This window comes from Numida meleagris, chromosome 3 (assembly GCF_002078875.1).
Source record: "Numida meleagris isolate 19003 breed g44 Domestic line chromosome 3, NumMel1.0, whole genome shotgun sequence".
Lineage (NCBI taxonomy): Eukaryota > Metazoa > Chordata > Aves > Galliformes > Numididae > Numida > Numida meleagris.
The window spans coordinates 67,019,824-67,047,267 of record NC_034411.1 but is presented as its reverse complement, the minus strand read 5'-3'; the positions used below and the strand labels follow the sequence as shown (position 1 = coordinate 67,047,267).

Genomic DNA, 27,444 nt, shown 5'->3' with positions numbered 1-27,444 from the left:
CTGTTAACCTCTACCATTTTAGTGAAAAATAAAAGCAGTCTTTAATAGTGGCCGTGTTAATTGCATTTCACTTCACCTCTGAGCTATAGCATGCTTCTAAGTTACGTGTCAGTATGTGCATGTATATATATATATGCTTTTTTTAATATATCAGAATATAAGTCAATTGAAGTCTGCGAGGAGTTGGTGATCAATGCTGCAACAACAATCAACAATTTATCCTTCTACAAAGTGAAGAGTTCTGCTGTTCAAGAGAAGAAGCTACGCATTGCTGAAAGTAAGAACTTCTAAAACAGTACCTTTTGAAAGTGGAAGTTATGCATGCTATATTTTGATGCCACAGAAAATAAAGACACTCATAGGGTAGTGTGGCGTTATATTGCAGGAATATAAAGATCACAGGGATAAGTTACTCCCATAGTGATTTCTAATTCTTTTGGAATGTAATCATATAACTCGTGAAAAGATTTAGGTTGCAGACAAAACCCCTTGTTTCCTCCCCAAATGAATTTGCTGTGATGTTTTCTGTTTAGCAGCTTTTGCTAGACTCATTCAAAATCTGTATGCCTGAACCAAAATAATCACTTTACTTTTCACTTCTATTCAAAGTATGGTAAGAAAACCCTCTTCTTGTTACCTTCTCGACCTGCAACATTTTTGTTTTTTTTTTACCTGAAACTGTTTTGTTTCTGGGTTATAAGTCTGGCAGCCTGATCTAGCTGTGATGTCCCTGCTCATTGCAGCGGAGTTGGACGAGATGGCCTTCAGAGCTCCCTTCCAACTCTAAGGATTCTATGATTCTACAGGGCTTGTGTGATTCACTCCCATCTGACAGCATGGGCAGCAGTCATATTTTAGTGATGAGAAGGAACTGCATCTGAATTCTGGGATTCATTGTATTAATCGTATACAAAAGGCTATTGTTATACAACAAGTCCTGCAAATCTGACTCTCTAAATAGACAAGATGTGGAGGAAAGACAGAGGCTGAAGGTTGTGCGATGGGCAGAATGAGGAATAGGAAAAAGTATTATGTCTCTCCACTTACTGCCCTGACTTGTAGACATAGTTTCCTCTCTAGGTTAACAGTGCTGATATTCTGTCATGAGTGATTTTATCTCCCATAAGCTAGCTCTCTCTTAATGCTAGTCAAAGAAATGTGGAAACAAATGACTTCTCTTTCAGTCCCATTTGCTCTCCCTCTCCCATTTTCATTGTTAGGATGGGGAGGCACTCCCACCGCCTTTCCTCTGTCTGAAATGAGGAGAGATGAAACCTTTCAACACAAGACCACCACGCTTCCTTCAGGAGACATTTTGAGAATATTTGCTGTATGATACAAGTGTGTGGATCCCAGAGACAGACAGACACACACACACACACACACACACACACACACACAAAATAATTTCTGTTGTCTCTTTAAGACAAGTTCGAGGCATGGTTGGTATTGCAGCGTTCCAAGAAGGAAGTAAGTGAGGAATGAAGCCAGCCTCTTTTCTCATTTTGTGTTTCTCACTTTTCTGTGGTGGAATGGTTAATGGTTCACCGATTTGAGTCCTTTCATGTGGTGCACTGATTTCGGTGATTCACTTCTTCCTCGCAGAAGACTGATAAATGTGCTTTCTGTAGCATCGTTCCTTTGCCATGTACCAAAAATCTAAATGATGGTAACTTTTCGTAGGAAATGCTGAAGGTCTCATTCTATCTGCTGAAGATTGCTCCTAATTATAAGTGAATCTGCTAAGCAGGAAAGCAGCAAGCAAATAAATGTTTCAGACCAGGGGTGATATTAAGTAGCTGTTCACAGAAAAGATATTTGCTTGTTGGAGCAGCACTGACTGAAAATAGAGCTCATGTCAGAAAATAAGTTTTGTTTAAAGAGGCATCCCACCATAAGACCATCTGTTCAGGATCTAAATCAGTTTTCTTAAATATTACAACATTTTTTGTTCTGTCTTCCTGGATTGTCACATGAGCCCACTCAAAACTGTACAGCAAAATTGGTTCCTGTTATTACAACTGTTCTTAGGCTATCTTCGTAACTCCTCATCTGTTCCTTTGCATTTAGCCCCATATTGGAGCTCTTTGTCTCATCTTCAAAGCCTTACACAATTTAGCTCTTGTTCTACCATCTGCTCATCCCCTTCACTGCAACCAGACTGCTAGATAAACGTTCCCATTTATTATATGTATTGCTGTTGCTGCTTGCATTCTGATATTTACTGATAAAAAGCCAAGCACATTTCTGGTATACAAGTAATTGTTTTTATTTCATTTCTCTGCAAACCTGTAGTGCTTTTAAAGCTGTTAATGAGCAACAATATGGACGGAGTTGTGGAAGCTGTCAGAGTCTTTGGCAATCTTTCCCAGTATCATGAGATCTGTGACTTCATCGTACAGAAGAAGAGTGAGTTTTGTATTTCTAGGAGTCCTGTTTTTAAATGTCTGTAGGTCTAAAAAGAAAAAGTTTCTTAATGAGCTGTCTCAGTTAAAGGGTAGAAGCAGTCTTATCTGAAGTTTTGCATGTTATGCCAATCTTAGAATCCAGCAGTAGTCATTATAAAGACCATTTTATTTCAGTTTCATTAAAATGGAAGTATTGGAGTAGGAAAAATATGCCATGGTCTACCTTCACAAAGGCAAATAGCACAAAAACCCTCTGTTTTCCTAAAGATTATAATTTTGAATTTCCCTTCACTCCTTCATTTCCTGAAGTCATACAAGTTTGTAGTGATTTGATATAAAATGAAAATCCAACTTAACTCTCATTTAGATTCATAATCTTTTGATTCCCATGTTCAACAGCTTGTTAGTCTTTGTAATATGCAGTTAAGATGTTTGCCTCAACAAAGAGACTTCCTCTTTGCCCCTGGGTGAAGTAGGATGCAAGTCTTCTCAAGTCCTTTTGCTTTTGGTGCCTGAACAGCTTTGGGAAAAAATGGCAACTCCTTGCTATCCGGAGAAGGTGTGTCATCAGTTTAATTAAAAAACAATTCACTGATTTTTTTTTTTTTCTATCTACCTGTCAATGCTTGAAGTGAGGTGATTCCCAGCAGTATACAACCCCTTCTTTCAAGGGTATATAAATAATATATATAAAGGTTTATGGAGGTGAAGGTATCTGCAGTGGAAGAACTGACACTTAGTAGCTGCTTGTTAATGAGCTGTCTCAGTCAAAGGACTGAATTTTAGTCCTTGGAGAGACCATGGTGCCAGCGTGCCAAGTTCAGGAGGAGCTGGGAGACTGCCTGTCCTCTAGACAGGACTGACCCTCTTGCTGGAGTTGCCTTCCACTGCTTACTGAGTTTAGATTCAGCAAGTGCTGCGAGATGCTGCATGCCCAGCATCTGCTTCTTGCCTGCTTCCTGCAGGAGCCCCAGGCTGCAGCAGTCCCAGCTGGATTTGATGCAGTCTGAGACAACCCTGCCTCGCACGGAGGTGAGAACTTCCCTCTGTGAGTGCCAGATGCAAAATCCTAGTAGTTTCTGCTGTGTGTGCAATTGAAATGAGAGGGATGCTTTTAAGAAGTAACCTGTAATTCAGCTTGGTCAACCTAACATCTTCTGACTTGATTCTCACAATACTTTGATGTAGAATTTTGTAGGTGTTGTGTTGAAGATACTGGTGTTCAGCTTGTACTAATGACTCTGATTCTGTCTCATAAGCCAAATGTAGTAACTTCACACTAGTATGCTACAAGGTTACAAATTTGGGTTGGATGTCCTGCATTTGACTGTTTCCTGAGTGTGCATGTTTAATAAGTATGTTGTACTGCCACTTGCATGATAATCCATCTTCTCAGTAATTCTCTTTTCTTCTTTACAACCCAGTACACAAGTTCGTGATTGCTTTACTTGATGCCAAGAATCAAGATGTCTGTTTTTCTGCCTGTGGTGTCTTGCTCAATCTCACAGTAGATAAGGACAAACGAGCTCTTCTGATGGAAGAAGGAGGAATTGGGAAGTAAGTTCCTGATTATGTTTTACCAAAAGGCACGTTTCAGTAGTTTGGCCAAAGATCTTTAATCAGATTCTTTCTCATTGGGACTAATAACTTGTAGTAAGGATGCAGGCTAGTAGGGATCTAATGGTCTTCAAGAAATAATCTTTTGTGTTCTTCAGTATGTTTTTTTTTTCAAGAGCATTAGAGTGCTTTAGCCAACTACAGTGCCAAGACTAGTAGAATAATCTTCCAAAGATCCTCCTGATATATACGGGAGCGTACAACACAATAACTTAAGGTGTGGCTGTACAGTAGCCACTTGTGCTTGACCTGACTGAATCCTGTGGGAGTTAGCTGTTCAAATAGACACCTTTAATATGCATCTGTTTTAAGTGTGAAAGAAATAGGGTACCCCCCCATGGTCTCTTGTCATTTCAATAACTACTTAGTACTGCAGGGAGAACAGTCTGAGGTACCCATGCTCAGTATGAAAAAGCTCCTGCGTCTCCTCTCTTTGAGAGTTCAATGTTAAGGCACTTTTACTGTAAGTGAGAAGATCTTGAAAAACCACTGTGGATGCAACACTTGCGGCTTTGATGCTTTGATGTTCACATAATAGCGGATCCAGCTTAATTGGAGCAACATGAAAGATCTTGTTCTTACACTTGTAAAGCAGTTGATACAACCCACATTTATGAAACAATATGCCAAACTTTGAAATGCTTTCCTGTTCATACATCACATAATTACTTATTTTATACAGCGTAAACAAGACTTTTTGTCTGCTTATCTTTCCTTCCCGTGTTCTGGTTAACTTTCAAAGTTTGAAAGCTGTAAAGCAGGAATAAAAATAAATTACAGGTTGACTGAAGAATAAGTGTGAGAAATAACTATTATATTGAATACTGTATAGAATGGAATTAGTAGAATTTCTGTTATATAGAATGATAAAGAGTATAGAATTGCCTGAAAGTTTGTGAAGCGGGAAGGAGAAGCTAACAATATGGAATGAATCTAGAAAATACACAAGAGGTTACACAGCCAGGATGACATCCTTAAGAAAGTCAGCCCTATGGATATTTGGAAATTAGGTTCTTGTACCTATATATAGTGTTCCTAATAAAACAAGGAATTGGTCTCATCGGAGGGATAAACTTCAAAAAATGAAAGCATGGTCTTTTGGGTTTTGATCAGACGCCTGCCAGTTTTCAGCAAACTTCATTTTGGTTGCTTTTCAGTTAGTGGTGTTTTCACCCATCTTTGAATGTGCTAGATATCCTGTGGTTCCTTTCCTAATCGCTGGATTATAAATCTCACGGTGAAGCAGGGAAGTGAGAGAAAGAGGGCGTCGTAAGGTTGAGGAAGAGAACATCAGCGAGGGAAGGATTACTATTAGAGAGCTCGCTAGGGACAGTGGGTGAAAAACAGCATTTATTCCTACTGCCCCAGGACTTGTGAATAATGCTGTTTGGAAATGGGAACTCTGGATAAGTACTGTATGTAAACTGGTGCAAGCAGAAAAGTTATAGCTTAATTTCAGCGTCCTGTATGATCTAGCCTGCATTTGTTATCTGTGAGGAGGTGAGACTAGGAGAAAGGCTGAGAACTTAACGGTCCTTAATAAAACTGGCATTTCTGAGAGGAGTCCATTGGGAATGCAGGCTAAGAAAACACAAGAAGGGATGAGATCTGAAAAGCAGTCAGACTTCACTGAATCTAAGAGGTAATTCTGTGAGTCATGGAAACAGCAAATTGCTTGAGATGTCTTCTGGTTAGATCCTCTGATGGTATAATAAGCTGTAAGCTTTGACAGAAGATTTTTCTGCTTTCATGTCATCTTCCCGGGTGAATTCTTGGTGCCCAATTGGGTTGGCTTGCGTTGCAGCCTTGGTTGTAGTGGCAGCTACAGATCTGGAACGGTCACATATTGCCATGAAATCTGTTGGAATCGAGCATCTTTCATTTGATTGCATTTGTGACATACATGATTGAAATTGTTCAGTTGGGTTAACAAGTTATTTGACGTGGACAGATTCAGGTAGGCATATGCACCTATATACAAGCAAAAGGCATGTTTACATCCTTAGAGTACTAGACTAAGTGAAAAAGAAGGTAGTAGCATCTGAAGCTTATTAACGTAGAATTTTCCTGCAACCTGTCATAGAATCTGCACACTCTTCTAGACTGCCTAGGTTTTAAAGGACTCAGGAGAAAACTACATGGAGCAAAACCACTGTTTTTGTTTGATACTGACAGGTTAGTCGACTGCTTACGAGACTTTGGGCCAGCAGATTGGCAGCTGGCTTGTTTGATATGCAAAACCCTGTGGAACTATAGTGAAAATATCACAAGTGCGGCCTCGTGCTTTGGAGAAGATACTGACACGTTGCTGGCGCTGCTCACATCGCTCTTAGGTGAGATTCACATTGTTGATCTCTTTTCCTTAATAAGAGAAATAGAAGGAGCAAAATCAAAATGGTATTGTTTGGATGGGAAGTCCGTCACGCGTCTGTAAGTGGTTGGCCAATAAAAGGCTGTCCAGCAGCGCAGTGCATTATTGACATACGGCACGTTCCCTGAGATTTTGCAGATTGCCAAGATGGAGTTGGCCACTGCCACTCCCCTCTTGAGCCTGTCTAGTTGGCATGCCGCTCACGCTTTTCACCAGCTGCCCTTTGGCCTGCTTGAGCCAACTATCCTGTAGGCTTTCAGCACAAAACATACTTTTCTCTGGCTATGGACCCTTTTGGCCTCAAAGATAATTGCAACTCTTTTCAGAAGCAGCTGGGCACTGCTGCACAACACACGCTGGGCTGTCTGGGGAGTGTGGCTGTCTCTTCAGAGACGGAGCTGTGTGACAAGGGTCCCTCACCACCCTGCTTTTCTCACCATGATCTCCTGAAGTGCAAGGACAACATCCTGACAATTTCTCTTCTGCTCCACGAAGCTGGGGAGCGTGTGTGCTCCCTCTCCACAAATACAGGCTGGAAGGTGCCTGCAAGTGAATGTTAAGGCCTGAACTCATTTACCTAGTCGGATCTTTGCATCTGCACGTTCTTTTTTTGCTTCAGATTTTTCAGTTTAATACTCTTATTTTTCCTTCTTTACTCTGTGAACACTACTTTGGCTGTGTTTTTATTATAAGCAGGTCATTTGAAATTGCCTTTTAAAAAATCTTTAAAATGCAAAGGAAATTGAAGCAGGCCTTAACTAATTTTGATTTGGTTTTAGGGGGAAATGTAATAAAGGATTTACGCTTGCTGTGGAGAAGGCTGCGTGTGAGACCCAGATACGAAGTGAGATCCCCATGATCTATTTTGTTTTAGACAATCAGAAAAGTGGGTAGTTCTGTGAGGGTGTTTTTCTCCAGTAACAGCAAAATTACTGTAATTCACCTTTACAGGCCATTGCTTCCATCGGATCCCTTGCTGTGATACTTATAGCATATCTTAATACAGGCAACAATTCCATCTGCTTACCTGAAAATACTCAGTACCTCAAAATCACGAGTGCACTATTTAACATGCTGCAGCAGAACTGGAAACTTTACAGCCACAATCATACTTAAATCTTGTGGCATGCAGCGATGAAAGTGTATCTTTGTTTTGGATAATTCTGAAATATTTCTTTGTCTGCATGTAACGCTGCTTATTCCAGCAATTAATTTGACTGCAGAGTCCAGGCTGTGTAGCAGTTGGCACTCTGGTTAACTAGTACGGCTTTCAGGAACTGGACAGTCATGTACAATCACCGTTCCAGTTACGGCATGTAGCGGCAATTAATTACAAATAGGAGAGAAGTAAATCAGAAGGCTGGTCTGCCTTCAAGCTGTAGTCAGAAGAGTAGCTGTAGGGGAAAAAAAAAAAAAGCTCATCTTACTCATGGGATCTGGTTCCTCTGTGTGTTAAGAGCTAACAAATTTTTAGTAATAGCATCTGGTTACTATTGTCCTACATCTTCCTCCTCCCATTGTATCCAGTAACAGCCTTGAACTGTCATCGCTCTGATTCTATCATTCAGGAAGCAGGAGGCAGCTTCTGACAGACAGTGGACTGTACTTCAGCGCTGGCACACCCTCAGGAAGCTGAACAAGTACTGCATGGCAAAGCAGATACCTCTGTTCACCTGCTGTGCTTGACCTCTTCCTCTTTATTTTTTCTTTTCCATACCTGGAACAAGATGACAGGAGATAGGAGTGAGCCAAAGGGGAGTGGAAACAGCGTGAAAAGATGTGGGGACCAAGAGAGTGGAGCAAAGGCGTCACTTCTCTTTTTTCCCTGCCTATTCCCAGCAGCCTGAGCTGCAGTGGCACTGCTTTCTGATAACGCTGTCATTTGCTTCTCTCAGCTGCCCTGGAATCTTGTGTCACTGTTTTGGCTCAGAGCTCCTTGCGGCTGGCATTTCCTGGCCCCGCACAGCGGCTTTGCCTTGTCCCGCTCCCTCAGGATTAGCCGTGGAAATGAGTCTCCATCCTGAGAACATCCTTCTGTCTGATCGTTCAGTGAAGTCTCCTTTCTCTCTCTCTTTTTACAGACATTTCTTCTGCTTACTTGTACCTTCCCTTTCAATTTCAGGAGGTTATTTTGGAATCTTAGTACCTGTGAATTCTTACAAGGCCCAGGCTCCTGGCCCCTGTCCCGATGGAGCTGTAGGGATGGGGAACCCTTGCGGACCAGAGGCTGTACGCTATTTTCAGCTTTCCCCATAGCTTGTGGATCCAGTGTGCATGTCCTGTTCCTGGGCATGCAGCCAGTTCATATGCTGTTTGGCCAGTACCCAATTTTGCTTGTTTTGAGGAGGGTCGTGGGAAACTTCTATTATCTGAAGATGCACAGCTTGCATGTGGGACACTGGCCCTCCCTGATCCCAGCAGTGTTCTGTTGTGAGAAATTTACTGTTTTGTTTTTACACTTCAGCTCTGGAATGGTTCTGCCCCTTGTTGGTGTAGACTGATCTCAGTGATTCCACATTTTAGACCTATAAAGCCACAGTCAGCTTTTGGGTAGGAAGTCATTTCAGGAGCAGGCAAGGCAATTCTGCCTGAAAAGAAAAACCATAACCTGTTATCCTTCTCCTCAGGATCTGTCACTGCTCAGCTGCTGAGATTCATTTTGCATATGTTGGGCTAATGTGCCATTGGTAAGAAAGGAGCCAATGGGCACGAGTTGCAATAAGAAAAATTCCAATTAAATACTAGTTAAAAAAAAAAAATTCCACTACGACAGGGGCCAAGCAGAGGAACAGGTTACTCATAAAGACTGGGGAGATTCCCTTCTTGGAGATGCTCCGAACTCAGTGGTAGCTGGACCAGAACAGCCTGATCTAAGCTGCTCTGGTCTGGGCATGGCTTGGCCCCGGTGTCCTTCAGAGAGCCTGTCCAAGCTAAATATTCTCATGGTTCCACCAAATGTAGAGCTGATGTCTCAGGCTGGATTTTATCTCTGATTACAGGGTTTCTTCTTGCAAAGATGTGACATTTTCCTTCTTGAAATAATGTTTTTTTTCCTCCTTATTTTTTACATGAAGTCTCTTAAGTGGCATCTTCCTTCTGTGTAGAACGTCATGTTAGACTAACATCTTCACAATCGGCATCTCTTTAATTTTGGTAATTGAGATACACTGTAGTGGCTTGGATTATGTAATAATCAAAAACCCAATTGGATACGTATTACATATCCAATACTGCTGTTACCAGTAACTTTCTGTGAAATGAAACCATCTCTGTGCACGAGTAATGCAAATTCTTACAGCTGTTGCAACTCAGGGTATGTGCTCTGCACCAGCACCTTGTCATTTTTCTAAACATGAATAGCTGCTGTTTAAGTGTTGACACAGTGTGGGTAACAAAAGTGTCTTTCCAGTTCTGAGCTGTCTTTTACTGCTGTGAGAGCGCAGTAAGCTCTCCTTAGGCGCTGTTTAACAGATTGTGAATCTGCTGCTTTCACAGTCTAGGACAAAGATACATTGTGCTACGCATTAGTTGGAGGAAAACCTTCATTTTTGGCCCCTTTGTGGCCTAAGTGCTGTCAAATATCCTTTCTGTTAAACTACGCTGAACTCCTGGATGGAAACGTTTGTTCAGCATTATCAGTTGTGTTTGTAGATTCCTGATGCAGGAGTGTGCTACTGGCTGCAGTCTGATCTCTATTCCTCTGTAACGGTTTGTTACTTTGCCGCATCCAGGCAAAACGGATGGGAAGAACACGCAGTGACTTCCTTTCATCCCTAACATCACTTGTCTCTGTTAAGACTGTCCAGTTATTTTATTTATGCAGTTTGTGAGTAAGGGAGTAATATATTGACTGACGTGGTTCAAGTGCTTTAAGTACAAGTGGACATAGCTTGGTAAAGTCTTCAGAAAGCAGACTGGCAAAGTAATTTGTGCTACAGAAGAAAAATAGGTGTCGTTAGATGAATAGGATTACTGACGCTAGTAAAGTTGCTTTGGGTAATGCTAAAACTGATGTAGTTTCCAGGCTGACAGTCACAACAAACGCTTGGCCTCAGAGCCACAGCTGAGCTGTAGCACTGAGTTGAGAGAGGGCTATAACCTGCAGTTTCTTTTTCCCATTTTTCTGACTTCAACATCCTTTATTTCCAAGTAAAGCTATGTATGTCCTTCAGACAGTGATGCTTCGTTTTTTCTTAAGTGTAGAGTTGGTTTGAAGCCATGAACATAGACAACTGATAAGTTGCATGTGCTGTGGTCATAAAATATGTCGTTGGGTGAGTATTTATTCAAAACCAATGATGTTGTTTTCCTTGGTTACAGATGAAGAGCTAGCACTGGACTATGGCCTCGACAGAGGGGACCACCACAAACTATATTGGGAAACGGAGTTCAAACCTGTGGCAGCAAAACTTCTTGACAGAATTCAGACTCACCACTCCTCCGTTTCCACTGTGATTATTACTGCATTTTAATCTGTTTGGGGCTTTTTTTTGTAGACTGTACAGTTATATTTTTCCAATATACATTGCCATTGGTGTGTTGGACAGCAGAGGAAGTTAATGTTTAGAAAACTGGTAAAGCCTGGCATTTATCTAAGGGATCTTTTATCTTTTAAAGGAACTGAAATTTTTGCATGTATAAGTACATTTTAGAATATATTTGAGTGTATCAAGCACCCATTCAATACAATTTTCTTTGGTTGGCAAAATGAAAGTAAACTATTTGCTGAACTTCTCATTTTAAAAGGTGAATTATCACTGGGTACCTGGATCCTGTGTGCCATAAAGGAATGTTGCATGTTAGAAGCCATATCCTACCCAAAGACTTGGACACACTTTTACTTTACATGAAATCCTGCGAAAGAATAAGCCAAGTGCTAGGGTGTGCATACTGGAGTGTTACATCACAGGATTCACTCTTTACACTGAAGGCTCTCACAGTCAGGAGGAAAGTTGCTCTTCGGAGATCCCCCTTTCTTTACCTGATTCCGTGTGGTTGGGATGTCCCAGCTCCTGGGGCGGTGCTGTTGGCTGTGCAGGTAAGGGACCCTTCTGAATCGGTACTTCACATCTTACTGCAAAACACCCATCCACCCGACATAAGATTTGTGTGCGGCAGCCTCCGTTGCTACAATCTGCAGAAGAGAGCTGCTCAGTATGGTTTGGCTCTGACAGCAGTTCCGCTGAACTCAAGAAGATCCGTTATTATTCCTTATTATTGTTCTTTCTTTTGCCATTTTCATTTTAGCTGAAGTTAAGGGGAGATGAACAGCTTCAATGCCCCATTTGCTCCTTGGCCAAAAGAGCGGATATGGTTTTCAGGCGTCTGAAAGAAGGCACGATGGGTAAGAGAGCGCTGGAGGCGTTTGTTCTTGGCATTCGCATCAAGGCAGAAGGCAGGAGAACACCACGCTGCGTGGTGCAGGGTGGGGATGCAGCGAACAGACCTCGTGGCTAAGTCCTGTCAGAAGCTCTAATCAGAACTGGGAAATTCTCAGTGCGTCTGTCCGAAGGCAGCCTGAAACAGACCTCTTGCTCAAGTCCTTGGGATGACAGAAATGTAGGCAATTAAAATTAGATCGAAGAGAATGTTAGTTATTTCAGTAAATGCATTTTATTTCAGTAATTCGAGCAACTGAAGTGTAAACAGCGGTGTAGGGTGTCCTGTAGCACAGCAGAACGAGATGTCCCAAACAGGAGAGGGAAGCTGGGACAGCCCACGGGTGTTACCTCTGTCCCCACGTTAAGGGCTTGTCCCGTGACAGACTCAGGAAGAGGCACATGTAGGAATGCGAGGGAGGGCAGGGAGAACAGCCGAGGCCTCAGAGCACTTGTGGAGCCTCACAGCTCTGTGTCTCTTTCTGAGCAAAACTCTTCATAACTGTAAGCCCCAAAATGCTGAATTTTTGGTGTATTCCTATAGCATCTTCTACCATGTGGCTGTCTTTATGACTAACCTCAGTGCAGGAGTTCTCTCGTGATTTCAGCAGCCCTTTCTATTTAAAGACCAAGCACATAGCCTCTTGCACTGTTATTTTTTTTTCTGCCTTGGGGGAGTGCGTTTTCACGCACACGTGCAAAGTTTTGAACTGAAACTATGAGGATGTAAAGCCAGGGGCTGCTGGGGAGCATTGTGAATTGCCCGTGGGCAGGTGGGTCTGTCACGCGTCCGTAAGTAGAGAGATTGAAAAGAAAATGCTGTTGTTGTTTGTTTTACTAGTACCTCATGTGGGCCCATGCAGCAGGCAGCCCTTAGCTCCTGCCCCTCCTGCTAACGCAGACTGGGTGTGCTCGTGCTGTCCTGGGAGCAAAGGCACAGCCACACCGTCTCCTTCATGGCCTTTTGGACAGGTTCCCCCACCTACATCTTTTGGAGCGAGTTGAGTTGCCGCCACTACTCGCCCCCAATGTGTGGGGTGCACGGAAGCTGCTGCAGCGCGTGGCCACAGGCTGAGGCTCTGCAGGAGTTGCTCAGGGCTGACAGCCTGCAGCAGCTGCTCACACATGAGTGTTTGCAGCGGTGGTGTGGCTTCTTCCTGACCCCCCAGCATCACACACAACTTCTGCTCCATTCAGTGGGAGACAACTGCCACTTTCCTGGAGTGTGACTTTCACTGGCACCTTCACCATCTTCATGTGTATAAAGAAGATGACACTGCTCTTAACGGCCTTGCCCATCTTCTGCTTAGGTCTTCAAATGCCTTAACACCATTTGTGGGAAAACCCAAATGTTTTCAGACCCTTACTCTCAGGTAAGCAGCTCTGTGCGTAGTTAGGATTGACTGTGAGCACACTGAAAATGTGGCAGGAGGAAGCCCTTTGCACACACAGTTTGCTCCTTCTTTGAAAGGGAAGAGAGCGCCTGCATATGCCAGCTCGTGGCTGGAGATGTCGTGCTGGAAATGGGCAGGTGAGGCGTTGCGGAAGTCTGCACGTCTACCTCTGAGCCAATAAATGAGCAGCAGGAGCATCAGATGCTGCAGAAAATCCATTTCCAAAGTGGGAAGACGCTTTTTTTTTTTTTTTTGGTAAGTCTTTAGGCATAGCTTAGTTTTGTGATTTTTAGACAGGAAAGTTTTGCTCTGTTTCTGGAACATTAGAAATCCTGTATTTTTAGTTAAGAGGAAACAGCAGATGCTTCCTGTTAGTCACAATTTTTGACAGTTTATTAATCTTTCTCCCCTTGATCATTTTAGATATTTTAGCTTCTTGGACTACAAGCCTAAAACTGCTCTCAGAATGTTCTGCAATAGCAGAAACCAGTTTGAGCTAGCTCCATTCTACTGGTGGGGCTGGGCACCTCCATTTATTTCCTGCCTTACCATGAGGAGTTTCAACATGTGAGGTTACTAGAGCCCCGCCACAGCCGGCTGCAGGAGTGCGTCCAAAGCAGTTTGTCACAGCTCTGTGGCTTTCAGCGAGGCCTCTGAAAACCCCTCTCCCACTGTCCTTCTGGATGCACTGTCCAGCTGTGAGATAATCCCTGAGGAAACAGCAAACCCTGTATGGCAGAGCACGCCTGAATAGCAGTAGAGGACTAAGGGAGAGGGCGAGGGAGGTCAGTGGGCAGACTGATGACTAGTATAGTTTTAGTGAAGGACTCAATTTGTTTTTTAAACTTTATCTATCTATATCTCCCCCCGGTTCAGATTGTTGGAAAAGTCATGGTTTGTCACTTTCAGTACCTTTGCGTAGTTACTGCTTCAAGCATTTAAAACCAGTCTTTAACAGACCAAGCGTGTAAACCAGGAAGAAGAGAAATGCAAAGTTAAACCGTACAAGAACACCAGGAGAAAAAGTTGTTATCATCTTTATTTAAAAAATACCAATAATACTGACATATTTAAAAAGCAATTCACACTCCTACAAAAGTATTCATGTGTTCTCCAAAACCACTGTATATTAAATGTCAGCATTTTAATCATGTTTTGATTTACTAAAAATAGATGGTTTTTAGCCTAGTTATTTAAGCAACTGCAAAAAATCAGTAAGACCAGCGTTGGGCATGTAACACAGTAGGACTGTTTGGCAGCCTAGCACAACATTCCCATCCCTTGTCGCAGCCCCAGAGCAGGGATCAGCTCACCCTGGAGAAGCAGGACAAGGGGCTGCGTGACCCCGGCCGTGGTCAGGTCTGTACAAAGCTCTAAGGACCACGTGCCTCCTCTTTCCATAGGAAGACCATTGCACTTTGGAGCTCACCAAATAACGCTGAACGAATGTCCTACGGCATCTTAAGGCTAAACTATTTGAGAAAATTGACTGCTATCTTTCAAATCGTCAGTGTGGACAGAGGAGGTTTAGTTCTGATTAAAAATAAATCTAAATAACAAGGCTTTTTGGAAACCACGCACAATAAAGGCTCAGACAATAGCAGTGCTCGCTTTCACTTTGAGCTCAGCTGGAACAGCCTCTCTGTTTGCTCCACCAGCACAAATAGCAGCATCAAGATTTTCTAAAATTATTCTCGTAGGGAAAGCAAATGTCATCAAGTCCCACTTCTTTTCACGCTCCAACTCGTGTTGTGCTTGCCTTACAAGATCTATACAGCTATCGTTTGCGATATTGCCACAAGTCCATAGAGCGTCCCGTGCTGGCTGAGGCCAAACCGCCCCATGGGGCAGCACTTTGGCACAGCCCCATCTTTTCAACTGCCAAGCGTTCACTGCCCCGCGGCAGCGGTGACATTCCAAACGTGGAAAGAGCTGAAACTAAGGGAGTTATGGCACAATGGGCATCTTAATTCATAGCTACCATTGGTCCTGAGGCTTCATATCTTCCTCTGCCATACTGCAGCTGCGGAACATTCCAGCGTCGACAGGCAGCCGGAGACATCAGGTCATATAGCGAGTAATAGCTCTCAGAGCATAAAGTAGTTCGGCTTGCATCCGAGCTTCTACCAGAAGCAAATTTACATGGACCTTTCAGAAGGAAAAGAAGTCACTCTTCACCAAAGTGCTCACAGAAACGTACTTCAGTAAGAGGAAGTCTGTGGGGCTGTGGTTTTCAGATTAGCTTTTGCCTGAGCAAGGGGGGAGAGCTTTGCGTGCTTCAGCTACCCAGAGAACTAAATTAGTTCTATCAGTAAAGCTTGCTGCAGGAGGAAAGATTGAAGAGGTGCTCCAGTGCTGCAGCACGACACGGCAGCGGGGCAGGGGGGCGTTCAAGTAGGGCCATGTTGGTAAGAAGAGGTGGGCAACCTGCAGTAGGCCAACTGCTTTAGCTGGGGAAAAACCAGACAAGCTTTCAAGCACAGAAGCCCTTCAGCAGCAGCTGACTAGGCACAGCTTGGAAACAACTGTGGAAGCATAGCTTGATTTAGTTAATTAGTTGAAGGCAAAAGGGTGGTTGGTACCTGTGGAGCGGAGGGGGTTGTTAGCAAAGGAAGAGGCGGTAAGGTCGTTTGCCCCTGTGGGACAGAGAGAGAAACACACAGCTAATTACACACAGGTAATTATGACCTGGACAGCAGGGGGTGGGAAGCAGCGGTGAAGCACAGGGGAAATTTTGACGTGCCATACAACTATTGCTTTTGCCGAGGGACAGGCTCTTGGCAGCTACTAGAGGCAAGAACTTGAGTTGCCCAGCCCATCTCTGTGTAAGTACTGCACTTCTGCAGAGAGGAAATCGGGAACCACGGCGGTGGTGGGGGGGTGGCAAGTGTTTGGCTGAGAGTTTGTTCTGGCACGTGATGGCTGCGCCTGGCTTCCCTGGCATTGCTTCCATGAGGATTGTGAGAACGGCTGCTGACTGCATTCAGGCACACGTACATGGGTTTGGGCACGGAGATGGAAAGTTTGGGGCTTGAAAGAAGGGTTTATGTGCTTGAAAGCTTGTAAGTCTAACAAAAAAAACGTATGTACTATTTTACTTCCACCCTTAAATCATCAGTTATAGTAGCCCTGTTATAACTGGGGGTATCAACTATTTTCACAAGGAGTTTAGCTGTTATCTAGCAAACGTTCAGTATGAAAAATTATTCCAGACTGGGAAGTACTGTTTCCTAAGTACAAGCAGAAGCCCAGTACCAATATTAGCCAGGTGCTGGCTGGGTAGGGGCGCTGTTAGCAGGACAAACCTCAGAACACACACGCACTGTACCTTCTCAGAGTGTTCAAACTGCCTCCAGAAGCTATCGTACATTCTTTTTGTGGTCTTTTCAGGAGTGCAAACCACAGTCTTGATATAAACTTTAAAGCTGCGGTCCAACAACTGATTAATTTCACCATAGTCATAATCATCGTATCTGTTCAGAATGGAAAGAAACACACTTTCGTTTTCAAGAAGCAGTTATTTCGCTTGCATTTTTTTGTAGCTTCCTATGAGAAAAATCAATTACTGTGTAATGTGTACCACTACTGGCTGTTTAAAAGAACAAAACAACAAAAAACCAACCAAACGTGCACGTTTGCTTATTAAGAGTTCTGCTTCGGTAAAAAAATAAATAAATAAAAAAGCCAACGGTAACAAATCTGATATATATAAAATAAAGGAATAAAACTGACCTTATTCCAAACATACAATGAATATAGTTCCAAATAGCTCGTCTTAGCATTGAGGTATCCACATCTTTGTGCATGGCCATTGTGTTGTAAGTCAGATTATACGCAATGTGAAACTTCTCATCAAGTAGCTGTCCCACATCCGGGTAAAGACGATTAACCAAGGAATAGCCATGGTCCTCCCAAGAGTAATCCTTTTTGAACAAGAACAAATGCAGACGTGAACTTGGGAAGGGCTGGTGCTTTAATGTCATTTATCTGAGGGCAGATAACGGTAGGGGTTTTGTTCATTCGCTTGTCTCCTCACCCACGGGGCAGTAAATGACAGCACAGCAATTTCTGGGTCTGGTATGCGGCACACCGAGCGGAGAGCACTTGAAGCTTCCTGCGAGCAGCTCCATCCTGCTTACCTGAGCTCGAAAGGTGGGCACGTGCATCCCGTGTCTGGAGAAGTCTTTGTAACCATAGCTGGTGTCCTCAAAGTGACGAGACACATCTCTTGTTGGTGCCGATTCTTCATCTTCTGTCAATTTCAAACAGAACGTCACACAATGTTAGGAACAACAAACGGGAACTGGAACTACTACAGAAGAATGGGAGTTTTTGTCTTTTTGCAAATAAATACACAGTTTCGCCCGACTACCCAGATTAAAAGTCTTTGGTACGGCTCAGTATGACTGCAACTATGCTTTTTTAGAGGAAGCTCCTTGAAAAACACCCAGGTTCTTTCTTACAAGCAAGCATCCTTTTCTCCCTTCTTCTGTGTACCTGTCTCCAATCCTGGCACTACTCTGTGGTTTTATTTAAGCATTCCCAGATGAAAACAAGGTGCTCCCAATCTCGATCCCTTCAAAGTAATGGTACAGTGTTTCTGACATCTAACACTTTTTTTCCTTCTGCAATGGTATGTATCAAGCAATTTGGAACAGTACAAACATATATACACACGACATCTGCGCTACCTGAAGAACACACGAACATGCTTTCTCTCTTCTCTCTTTCAAAACGTGTAGCCATCTCCTCCTGGCTGGCTTCCTCTTCATCTCTGCACTCCTGCAGTTGCTTCATTTTCTCCATAAGAGCTTCCACTTCACAGACAGACTCTGTAGTCTTGAAAAGGAGGCACAAATATTTCATTTCTCTGTGTAAGGCAAACTGACAGGTATGGCAGAAATCGTCAAGCCAGAAGATTTAAACACAGTTGTGTCCTTCATTTACATCTCTAAATACTGATTTTTCTAGGAAACCAGCTCTTGAAAGAAATCTGTTCTGACCTAGGAGTTCACGTTTAGTCATCATCTTTTCTCAGTAAGATCCCTGGTATTTTTTGTAGATTTTAAGAGTCGCAGCTTTGTGAAACAAGCGGTTGTTGTACTAACAGTGAAATAATTTCTCTTACTTAATCTAAATCTTTAACAACTGAAAAACGAGGGGCTGTAACAGAAATTCTGATAGAGGAAGTAACCACAATTTACTGCCCAACTGTTATTTTTTCCCCTCCTCCGCTCACATATTGAAGAAAACACTGAAGGGAACAGTAAGAGCGTAAGTAAGTGCATATGCAGTGAAGTCTCAAGGGACAGCTAGCAGGACACAATCTTATTTCACAAGAGTGTCACCACCAGTATATACCATTAATTCAGCATCTGGTTCTATAAAAATCCACCTGTATAAAGCAAGATGAAGCTATCTTCAATTTATACTATTTCCCTCCTTTCCTCTTTGCCTTCTGCGGTCAGCTTGCTCCTTCAGAAAACCAGCAAGCTCATCGGACAAAATGTGAACGCCATCTGCACCATTACAGTAAAGCGTCACCACGCAAGGAAGCCACACTGCAAATATCCTGTTATCACCGCCCTCACATCATCGGTGCTTCTCACCGACTGGAAGCAAGCACAGATCAGTGAGCACAAGGCTGCAGGCAGGAAGCGCTGTTTTAGACGCGGGGTCAGAAAACGGTGAAAGAGCTGGTGTGTGGCACATCACAAACACCTCAAGGCATCAAACGCTGCACTCAAAGGAAAAGCCAACTTTCCACTGCATGCATGGAAAAAAAAAAGCGCTCCTGGTCATGGCTGCTCAGGCCACGCGTCGCGCTCTAGCTGAGGTCAGCAGCAGTCATTCAGTTAGGCAAACAGACGAGACACAAAGAGCAGACAACAGGAGATTGTATCTTTGTCTCTTCCTTCGGTGGCTTCCCGCAGCGTCATTTCAGCACCTCCTAAATGTCTCTTTTCAACTGGTTGCTCTTCATCTAGATTAGGCTACGCCATCCCACTCTCACTGAACAGAAAGGCATCCTCGGCGCATTCAGCTCACAAAGAAACTACTGCTACTGAAAGAGATTGTTTGTTCAGACAGACACTTACCGGAATACTTGCAGCTGGGCTGGCATGAATGTCATCCACCCCGTGGTAGCCATTTGTGATATCACACAAGCAGTAGTTGCTGACGGAAGGTGGCCTGAAGGTGTGACCGCCTTCGCAGTCGATCTCCGGGCTGATTCCGCAGCCAAACGTGAAGGAAGCAAGGGAGTGGTAGTGTGTCAGGAGAACAACGGCATGGATCAGCTCTGCCAGGGACCAGCTGTTCTCTTCTGTCTTCAAAAGTTGCTTTAAAAATAATGCAAGATAAAAGCACTAACTTTAAAAAAAAGGGTTCAGATGATTCCACCTTCACGTAATTTATCAACACATTTCTTTGCCGGCTAGAATTGCTTTTCTAGTATCCCCAGTTGCTTCCTAACTCTCTGCTGCCGCTAGCATGCTCCGTGTCCCGACTGCAGGTGACCTGCCAGCCACAGATTCCCAGGGTTAAGCCGCACACGGATGACATCTCTCCCCTCTCCAGCCCCCAGACTGAAGCTGCTGAGCCAGCCTGAATTGTGCTGAGCCAGTCTGAACTGTGCTGAAATGTCACACCTCTGATGAAGACGCAACCGCAAGAGTTGCATGTTTCTTCAGCTGGTCCTCAGAGTCTCGGAAAATCCTGGCAACTCCTGGCAAACCAGCTGTGTTAAAACCAGGCACCGGGGCTGGGCTCCCTCCGTCTCGTCCTTGTGGGTGGAATGCTCTACATTTGGCAAGAAGCTTCAAACCCCTACTTCCCCTTCAGGCAGGAAAGCGTGGGAGGTCTGGGGCCTCCTGGCAGAGCGTGCATGCTACCCTCAGCCCTCTGTCCTGCCCCCGCTCTGCACCTGGCAGGCGGCGCTGAGCAAGCCCCAGCACCTGCCTCCTCTGTGCTAGGGGTAAAGGGAAGGGCAGAGGAGGAAAGCTTGCTCCAGCAGCCACCGTCAAGGCAGAACATCCCTCACCCTGTCTGGCTTTTAGCCCTAAGAATCTGTGATTGCGTTTTACTGAACAACAAGCATACATTCGTATTACTCCTTGAAAGATTTACCTCGATATGCTCCTTGGTGATAAGCCAGGGTCGGTGAGCCAACATTTTGTTCAGTTCTCCCAAATTTTGCAGTTTTTGCGGCGCATTTTCCAGGCCGTTCAACCATTTAGGGTCTCCACCAACATGCAGGAAGTCATTCACGTGGAGGTTAACAAGGTAAGAGCACTGATGTCTGGCTGCAGCCTAGAAAGGAAAACATGATTGTGATACAGAAAACAAAGTTAACGCTTTAAGACAATTACCGTAAGTCATCATTTCCTCAAAACACTCGAGAATAAGAATTGCAGTGTTCAAAGGTTGAGTTAAAAAAAAAAAGAGACTAACACATCTGCCCATTTTGACGATTGTTCTCACACCACAAATATTCCTCATTTGTATACACTCTAATGATGCTGGCCACAGGTGCAGCATGCCTACACCCAGGGAGAAGAACAGGCATAGACTCAATGCACTGCTGCAGCAAGAGCGCCATACTGCACAGTGGCCTCCAGTGTGGGGGAAACAACAGCGCTTCTAGATGAATCTTTACCAGCTAAAACAAAAGCAGGCTTAAAAACACACAAGGCAAGATAAACTAAGGGCAACTTTTCAGCAGAGAAAAGTGTCTTTTATTCAAACAGTAATGCACTTCCCACCAAATCAAGCTGCAGCCCAAATCTTTAATGTAACTTCAGCAGGCAAAGGCCGCTGCACTGTCAGATTGGAAATAAAAAAAATCCATCACTTCTGGCAGACAACTCGCTCAGAACAGGGATTCAGAAGCAGAGGATGGGACCGTGAAGTCAGAGGGAGGTGCGCTCGATGGACCACGCACACAAAAAAGCTGTCTTGAAAACCAGTTTCTGAGATACTAAGGAAACCAAAACTAAACAACTGTTTATATTTTTGTAACAGATTTTCTTTTTCTGCCTCGCATTCCCACCGAAGCTATGAACATAAAGTACTGGTCTTACAAAACAATCTGTACAGCAGACAGGAACAAACCTATTCTGTTGTTCCCCTCAGCTTCAAGCGAGATGCCTCACCAACTAGAAACTTCAAAACACAGTAAGAACTGCTGCTAAAAAAGATCAGAGATAGCTTCTAAAGCGGCTGCTTCTGCTTGCTGCCGTGCCCTCCAGCATACCATTATCCCGATGTAGTGCCGGTAATGAAGAGGGAGCGGGCCGTCCATCTGCAGCAGATAGTGCTGAGTTTTCAGAAAGCTTTCCAGATACTGTGGGTGGAAAACCATCACCAAGGTAACGTTGTCCAGTCGACCCAGCGTAGCGAAAGAGTCTGCAAACAGTGTGTGCATCATGGCGTCTTCGCTTCCCACTTGAACGGTCTGATTTAACAGAAAGAGCAATCAGCAATGTTGTCTCAGACGCACCAGTGAAACAGAAAACAAACGGACTGCCACAGCACTCAGAGCCCCGGTGAAAGGGATTACGTGAGACAGCTGTTAATGGCATGAAACCAGCACACGTAAGGCAAGGCGCACAAAACCCCAAACACTCATACCACCAGCAAAAGGAGACTTTTCCCTTTTTGCTTTCTCTCATGCAATGCTGACTTCTCATTTCTGACCCTCACCTTCACTTTCTCCAATGCCCCAATTTCATCTGAGCTTTCTAGAAAACCAGCGAGCTAGCTGAAAAGAAAAAACTTCACTGAGGGAAAAAGAAGGAAATAAGAAGACAGCTAGGACGATGAGGGAGAAATAAAGGAGACTGAAGCTTAAGGCTCGGGAATTCCTAGAAAACCACAGGCAAATCACTGACTTCTCCTCTGCTCCAAATCCTTCTACCAGCTGATGAGAAGCACCAGAAACACTCGGCCACAGCACTCCGAAGTCTGACAGTCGGAATGGCAGTGGCAGCTCAAGAAAAACTAACCCCGGAGCAGAGGGGCAGGTACCTCGTGGACCAGTAGGAAACTGCATCCAGACGTTTACAAGGAAACAGACACTCCTCCCTAGAACAGTATTGGGTTTCTCTGCTGCTAGACAGCAGAACAGGAGGTTTTGTAACCATTCCAGGGCTCGCTGCTTTTGCATATCGGAACCGTGGCCAAAATCTCACCAGGACCCAATGTGAACACAACTGAAAATGTTCTGCAGTTCAGCAGCTGTCCTGAAACCAAGTGTGGGTTACTTCTAAAAGAGTGTTCCTTAAAAGCATAAAGTTCACTGTGTACTTGAAAACATCACCGCACCTCCTTCTCTGGGATGAATCTGCTTGGGCCGTGTCCCAGTGGTCTAGGAATTCTTATGCCGAGTTCCTAGAAAAGAAAAACACACCATCTCAGCATTTGGTTATAAACAGCTTTTAGCTGCGGTTGCAAGAAAGAAAGGAATATGTCATTCAGAGCAGAGCTTATTTGGGTACTCCGGGTCCTCTGCCATGGGAACTTTTACTTGTACCGCTTGTACAAATGCAAATTATTTTCCTCCAAGTGCTTTATAAGTAGCGCACTTGTTTACAGCGCACAGCCCCACTCCAGCAACAGAGAAGTCCAACAACAAAGGCCCTGTCAGCTGCAGAAAACATACACAAATATACATACGCACACACTCCAACCTGGTTCACAGCAAAGCTGCACAGAGCATTTTTGGCAGGGTGTCCAGGACACGCTGTTCAGTACACAGCCGGCCGCTGTGCGGTTGTGCCACTGATACAGAACGAGCGCGGTGCTGTGCATCTGTCAGGAAACCAAACAGCTGTAACCCTCATCAGATCGCTTTTTCCCCAACCTCAAAGAGGTCCTAAACTGCCAAAAGTACCCAATCTGTGTTTCCATCAGCTTTCTTTTTGTGATAGGTGGCTGCCGGCAGAGGCAGGGGCTGCTCCCTGCACGCTGCCGTGGCCCCATCCTGCTCTGGCCAGGGCTGCACGACCCACACGTGGCACTGGGGCACTCTGTGCACAGCACCCACAGCTCTTCCAGGCTTCACGCAAACAGAGCCCCCAGGAGCCATCTGCCGCATCCAGTTTCAAACTTTGCTACGTTTTCCCCACGTAGATAAAGGCTGTTAGAAACGAGCGGTCCCGGTCTCACTCACTGTTGCCTTTTTTCTTTCTTTAGCTGAGGTTTCTATTTGCACGAGCAGCGATGTTATTAATCAGTTACCGTCCCCTGAACTTTCCCCTAAGATTAAAAACCGGCTTCCAAAAGCTCACAAACATCAGTGCACATCCACATCAGAGCCGCCAAAGCCCATCAGGCTGCAGTGGCCCCCAGCCAGGTGCCCTCGTTTCCCCAGTCCCACTGGGATAAATGGAGACCACCAGCAGCTCCTACTGCGACCTCTTCACCTTTCCATGGGACAGCGAGGCCTGCGAGGTAGTTTTCCCCTTCAGGGTCGTGACATTCACAAACTGCTTTTGCTAAGCTGCCGGCAATGCCACTTGTCCCTGTGGAATGGCATGTAGTTCTTAGAATGCCCTCCCCCCAGAGCTCTGGTACAGCTCCTTGTCCCAGCTGCCGCGGCACCAGCAGATCAGGGATACCTCACGTGCAGATGGCAGCAAAGGAGGTGTCTGTGCACACGGTGCCGTTGAGCAGGTGGGCTGCAGCATCTGCTAGCTCCAGAACTCCCAAGAGGAACACCCTGAAGTTCGATTCCTGACAACTGCATTTCACAGACTCACAGAATGCGTCCCAGAAGAGGCCAAACTACAGTGATCGCGCTGCATGGGACAGCTCCATCAGAGAAGCTGAAGTGAAAGCCCACACTCCCTTGCAGGGTGACACTGGGCTTTCTGGGGGGCTGAGGAAGTCGCCTTGCTTTCCCTCTGGCTCCGAGATCCTGGCACCGGCCCAGCTCTCAGGAAGCCTGGATCCACCCCTCCGTTCTGGCAGGGACGTGGCAAAGGCTGTGCGAACGCTGCACGGCTCGCTGCCTCGGTTTCCCACCTGCAAAATGGGGGTGAAAGTCTTTCTTCCTGAGAGCTGAGAGCTGAACTATGCTTCTTGTCACGTTTGGCTGCCGCAGCCATGGGGCTGTACAAGTTCTGGCCCATCAGAAGTCTTCTCAAAACAGTCATTCCCCAGCTACGGGCTACAGCAGACCTTTCACAAACCATTTTCCACCATTTTTTCTCTCCAGAATCAGCATTTAGCCACGTTCTTCCCGCACTTGCAAAACACCAGGCACCTCCAAGTGCTCCCAGCATCCCAACATCTCCAAACAATACCAGCAGCACAGCAGTAACTCTCAGAGCACTCCCAGAGGCTCTCCCCTTAGCTGTGCCGCGTTCCCATGCTCCATAGCTGCCCTTCCAAACGTGTTCAGCCCAAGGAGCCCGGCTTCTTGGCTCCACGGCCAGGGCAAGATGCAGCACCCAACTCTTCCCATGAAGATGCAACCCAAAAAGCACCCAGACAAGTGAGGCCGAGCAGCAGCTGCAAACAAACACTATTTATTCTGCTTATTACAAAAGCATAAGCTTTTTTTTTTTGTGATGTGGTTCCAGGCCATCTGGTTGCACACCAAAGTGGCACCTCTGGAGGGAAGTGAGGCTTTGGCCATGAAAATGCTGTGAGGCCAGAGGAGAACACCTCAGAAATCAGAGAAAAGCCACCCCTGGTGGCTTATGTGATGCAGCTCACATCTCTGTACAGCCAATGTTTGTGTTTCCACGGGAACTGTGTGCACTGGAGACCTGACATTTCTGAATCCCCACGTCCCTCATCACCACCATATCTGCGCATCTCACCTATTCACTCAACGTTCTTGCGAGATAAGGCATGTGAATTATCTCCTATTTAGAAAACAACAAAAAAGAACAACAGCAAAGTGAGGTGTCTAAGCGAGGCTGCTACAGGGAGCCCCACAGCTCGAGCCGAGCTCTCTGGAGTCGCAGGCTGACACCCTGACCAGCAGACTGTGTCTGCTCAGAGACTTCTCAGCCCTGAGATGTGTTCTATGCAAATTCACACCAAGACACACCTCTTCCGAGGAGAGACGGAGGGGTAACAAGGCACGTCTGCAAACTGCACGATGCTTCCCTCTTACCATTTTCTCTCACCAATCTGGCTCACTTCTTACATCCAATTCTGCGATGCCAGAGATCTGCACAGCATGCACAGTCATTCTCAGAAGGCCACTTATAGGTCCAGGGGCATTCCCTCTACTTACAGGGGACTGCTTACTTCTGCTTACTGCTTCTCTGTATCCTAGGACTGTGAATCAAGCCCATTTTCAGGCAAGTTTTTGAAGTCTCTTGTCAGGAACAGCACTGCTAACAAATTTAAGGAAAATCTTGAGACAGAAAATCGAATGGCAAATGCTTAAAAGGAGAATTTAATACCTGCAGAACAGCATGCCTCAACACTGCTGGTAACAGAACGTCCTCAGCTTTGGTTCTGAACCTCTCCAAAAGAAGTGTCACTTTTAAACAGACAACTGATGTCAGAGATTCCACCCTGAAACACAGAAGCAGGGATGCTGGGCTCTTGGAACGGGCACAGCTGCTGCTCCATAGCTGATCCTAAAACGCTTTCTCAGCTCTCACCCCCTCCCCACCTACAGGCTCCCAGCAGCTGAGGCCCTGCCTCCAGTCACAAAACCTCTCCCAAAACCCAACTGCTTGGTCGGATGAGCGTGGCGATGGTCACTGAAGCGCAAATTTTCAGTGCTTCAGGACTCACGAACCGAGCGCTAACCAGGACGCACAGTGTTCGGGCTGCCCTGGACTAACACAGCGAAGTCACCCCGCTCTCTTCACGTACAGTCAGCGCCACTATCAAACGCTGCATCTCCCCGACATCTCCAAGGCGCAGGGAATCACCTCCAAGGCGCAGGAAGCCGGCGCTGCCCTTGAGGCAGAGGGCAGCACTCAGCAGCCCTCGCAGCGCCTGGCTCCCGCTTCCCCTCCACGGGCCGCCACAGCCGGGCTGTGCCGTGGGCAGGCAGCAGAGCTGGAGCTTCCCTCCCGTCCCAGGACAAGCTGCTTGTTTCGATCTCCCTCTGCGCTCATCTCCGGGCCGCCAGGCGCTCGGCCTGAAAGTCGCACTTTCGCTTGTGCCAACACGGCAGCCCGGGCGGCTCCCTTAGCAGACGGGCGGCTTTGGGAAACAAATGGATCCAGAAAGGAAGAGTAGGGACTAAATACCGTAACTTCTTTTCTTTCAAACTGGGAAGAAAATATCCCGCAACACCTACATCATTTCTAAAGACGGGGCTAGACGGAACCGGCGCTTTTTCCCAGTTTGTTCATTTATCTAACCCTGAAGCATCCGCGCCTGCCACGTCCCTCGAGCAAAGCACGAGTCGGTACGACGGCAGAAAGCGCTTCCACCGCCCGTGCCGTCCCGCGCCCCGGCCCCGAGGCCGCCCAGCCCAGCACGACATGCCCGCACATGCACGGACACGGGGCCGCGGGCCGGCGCGCTCCCCGCTGCAAAGCGCCGGGTCAGAGCTCAGCGAACGCGCGGCTGCTGCTGCTTTACAGACGCTGCGTCGCGGCGGTATTAGCGTAAACAATGTCAATATCAGTACTCGGACGTTCTCTGAACGCCTTAGGTTCCTTTAGAAGACCGGACCTACAAACACGGCAAACTACAGGAGTCGGCTGAAGAGCGGGCAGAGCTCTTCGAGCTCCCGAGGTGCTCTGGGGACACAGGCGCCCGGAGACGCCGACGCACCCCGCCCTGACACGGCCCCACCGAGACCACGGCACCGACCCTCCGCGCCCAGCGCCGCTGCTGGAAGGGGCACGGGGAGAGCGCGGCTACGCAGGGATGCCGGATTGGGAAGGAGGGTCTGCCACCTCCCCGCCGCCAGCGACGACGAGCTGCCATACGTGCGGGACGCAGAAGGGAGCAAGTTTAAGCGAGAAGGTTACGGCCGCGCGATGCCGAAGCCGGGCACCCGGCGCCGCGAGGCGCTCGGTCCGCACAAGCCAGCGCCGGCAGCAGTTGGGAGTACTCAGAGTTTCCCGTTAGAATAAAAGCCCCGACGCGCAGAAACGAAGAATTTCCCAAAGCGGACTCAAAGGAGCGTTTATTCCTCGCCCGAAATAACGCTGACGCCCGGCGTCTCGAGAAACGCGAGGCCGCCTCGCACCTCCGCCCGCCCCTCTCCGCCCGCGGTACCTGCTGCTGGGGGCCCGGCCTGCCCGGCCTCATGCCGGGCCTCACCGCGCTCCGCACAGCCCCGCTCG

General features: G+C 46.1%; 2 protein-coding genes across 10 annotated transcripts in view; one reads left to right on the top strand and one right to left on the bottom strand.

The window, feature by feature from the left end:
* The window catches only part of ARMC2 (armadillo repeat containing 2), a 67,912-nt gene extending 55,923 nt beyond the window's left edge, over positions 1–11,989 (top strand). For 5 of the 7 annotated variants that reach the window (XM_021392295.1, XM_021392297.1, XM_021392294.1 and 2 more), the window contains exons 14-18: positions 155–277; positions 2,296–2,409; positions 3,833–3,965; positions 6,201–6,358; positions 10,717–11,989. In XM_021392295.1, coding sequence (XP_021247970.1) covers positions 155–277; positions 2,296–2,409; positions 3,833–3,965; positions 6,201–6,358; positions 10,717–10,868 — 680 coding nt within the window. In that variant the 3' untranslated portion in view covers positions 10,869–11,989. Of the gene's footprint in view, positions 1–154; positions 278–2,295; positions 2,410–2,807; positions 2,968–3,832; positions 3,966–6,200; positions 6,359–10,716 lie in introns of those variants that run through there. The other 2 variants (XR_002437072.1, XR_002437073.1) reach the window with 2 other exon arrangements.
* The window catches only part of SESN1 (sestrin 1), a 74,008-nt gene continuing 60,752 nt past the window's right edge, over positions 14,189–27,444 (bottom strand). Inside the window, exons 1-11 of one of the 3 annotated variants that reach the window (XM_021392302.1) lie at positions 27,377–27,438; positions 22,493–22,558; positions 21,423–21,623; positions 20,297–20,479; positions 19,267–19,509; positions 17,860–18,007; positions 17,308–17,420; positions 16,901–17,091; positions 16,497–16,641; positions 15,751–15,804; positions 14,189–15,316 (exon numbers count right to left, since the gene is read on the bottom strand). In XM_021392302.1, coding sequence (XP_021247977.1) covers positions 15,230–15,316; positions 15,751–15,804; positions 16,497–16,641; positions 16,901–17,091; positions 17,308–17,420; positions 17,860–18,007; positions 19,267–19,509; positions 20,297–20,479; positions 21,423–21,623; positions 22,493–22,558; positions 27,377–27,409 — 1,464 coding nt within the window. In that variant the 5' untranslated portion in view covers positions 27,410–27,438 and the 3' untranslated portion in view covers positions 14,189–15,229. Of the gene's footprint in view, positions 15,317–15,750; positions 15,805–16,496; positions 16,642–16,900; positions 17,092–17,307; positions 17,421–17,859; positions 18,008–19,266; positions 19,510–20,296; positions 20,480–21,422; positions 21,624–22,492; positions 22,559–27,376; positions 27,439–27,444 lie in introns of those variants that run through there. The other 2 variants (XM_021392300.1, XM_021392301.1) reach the window with 2 other exon arrangements.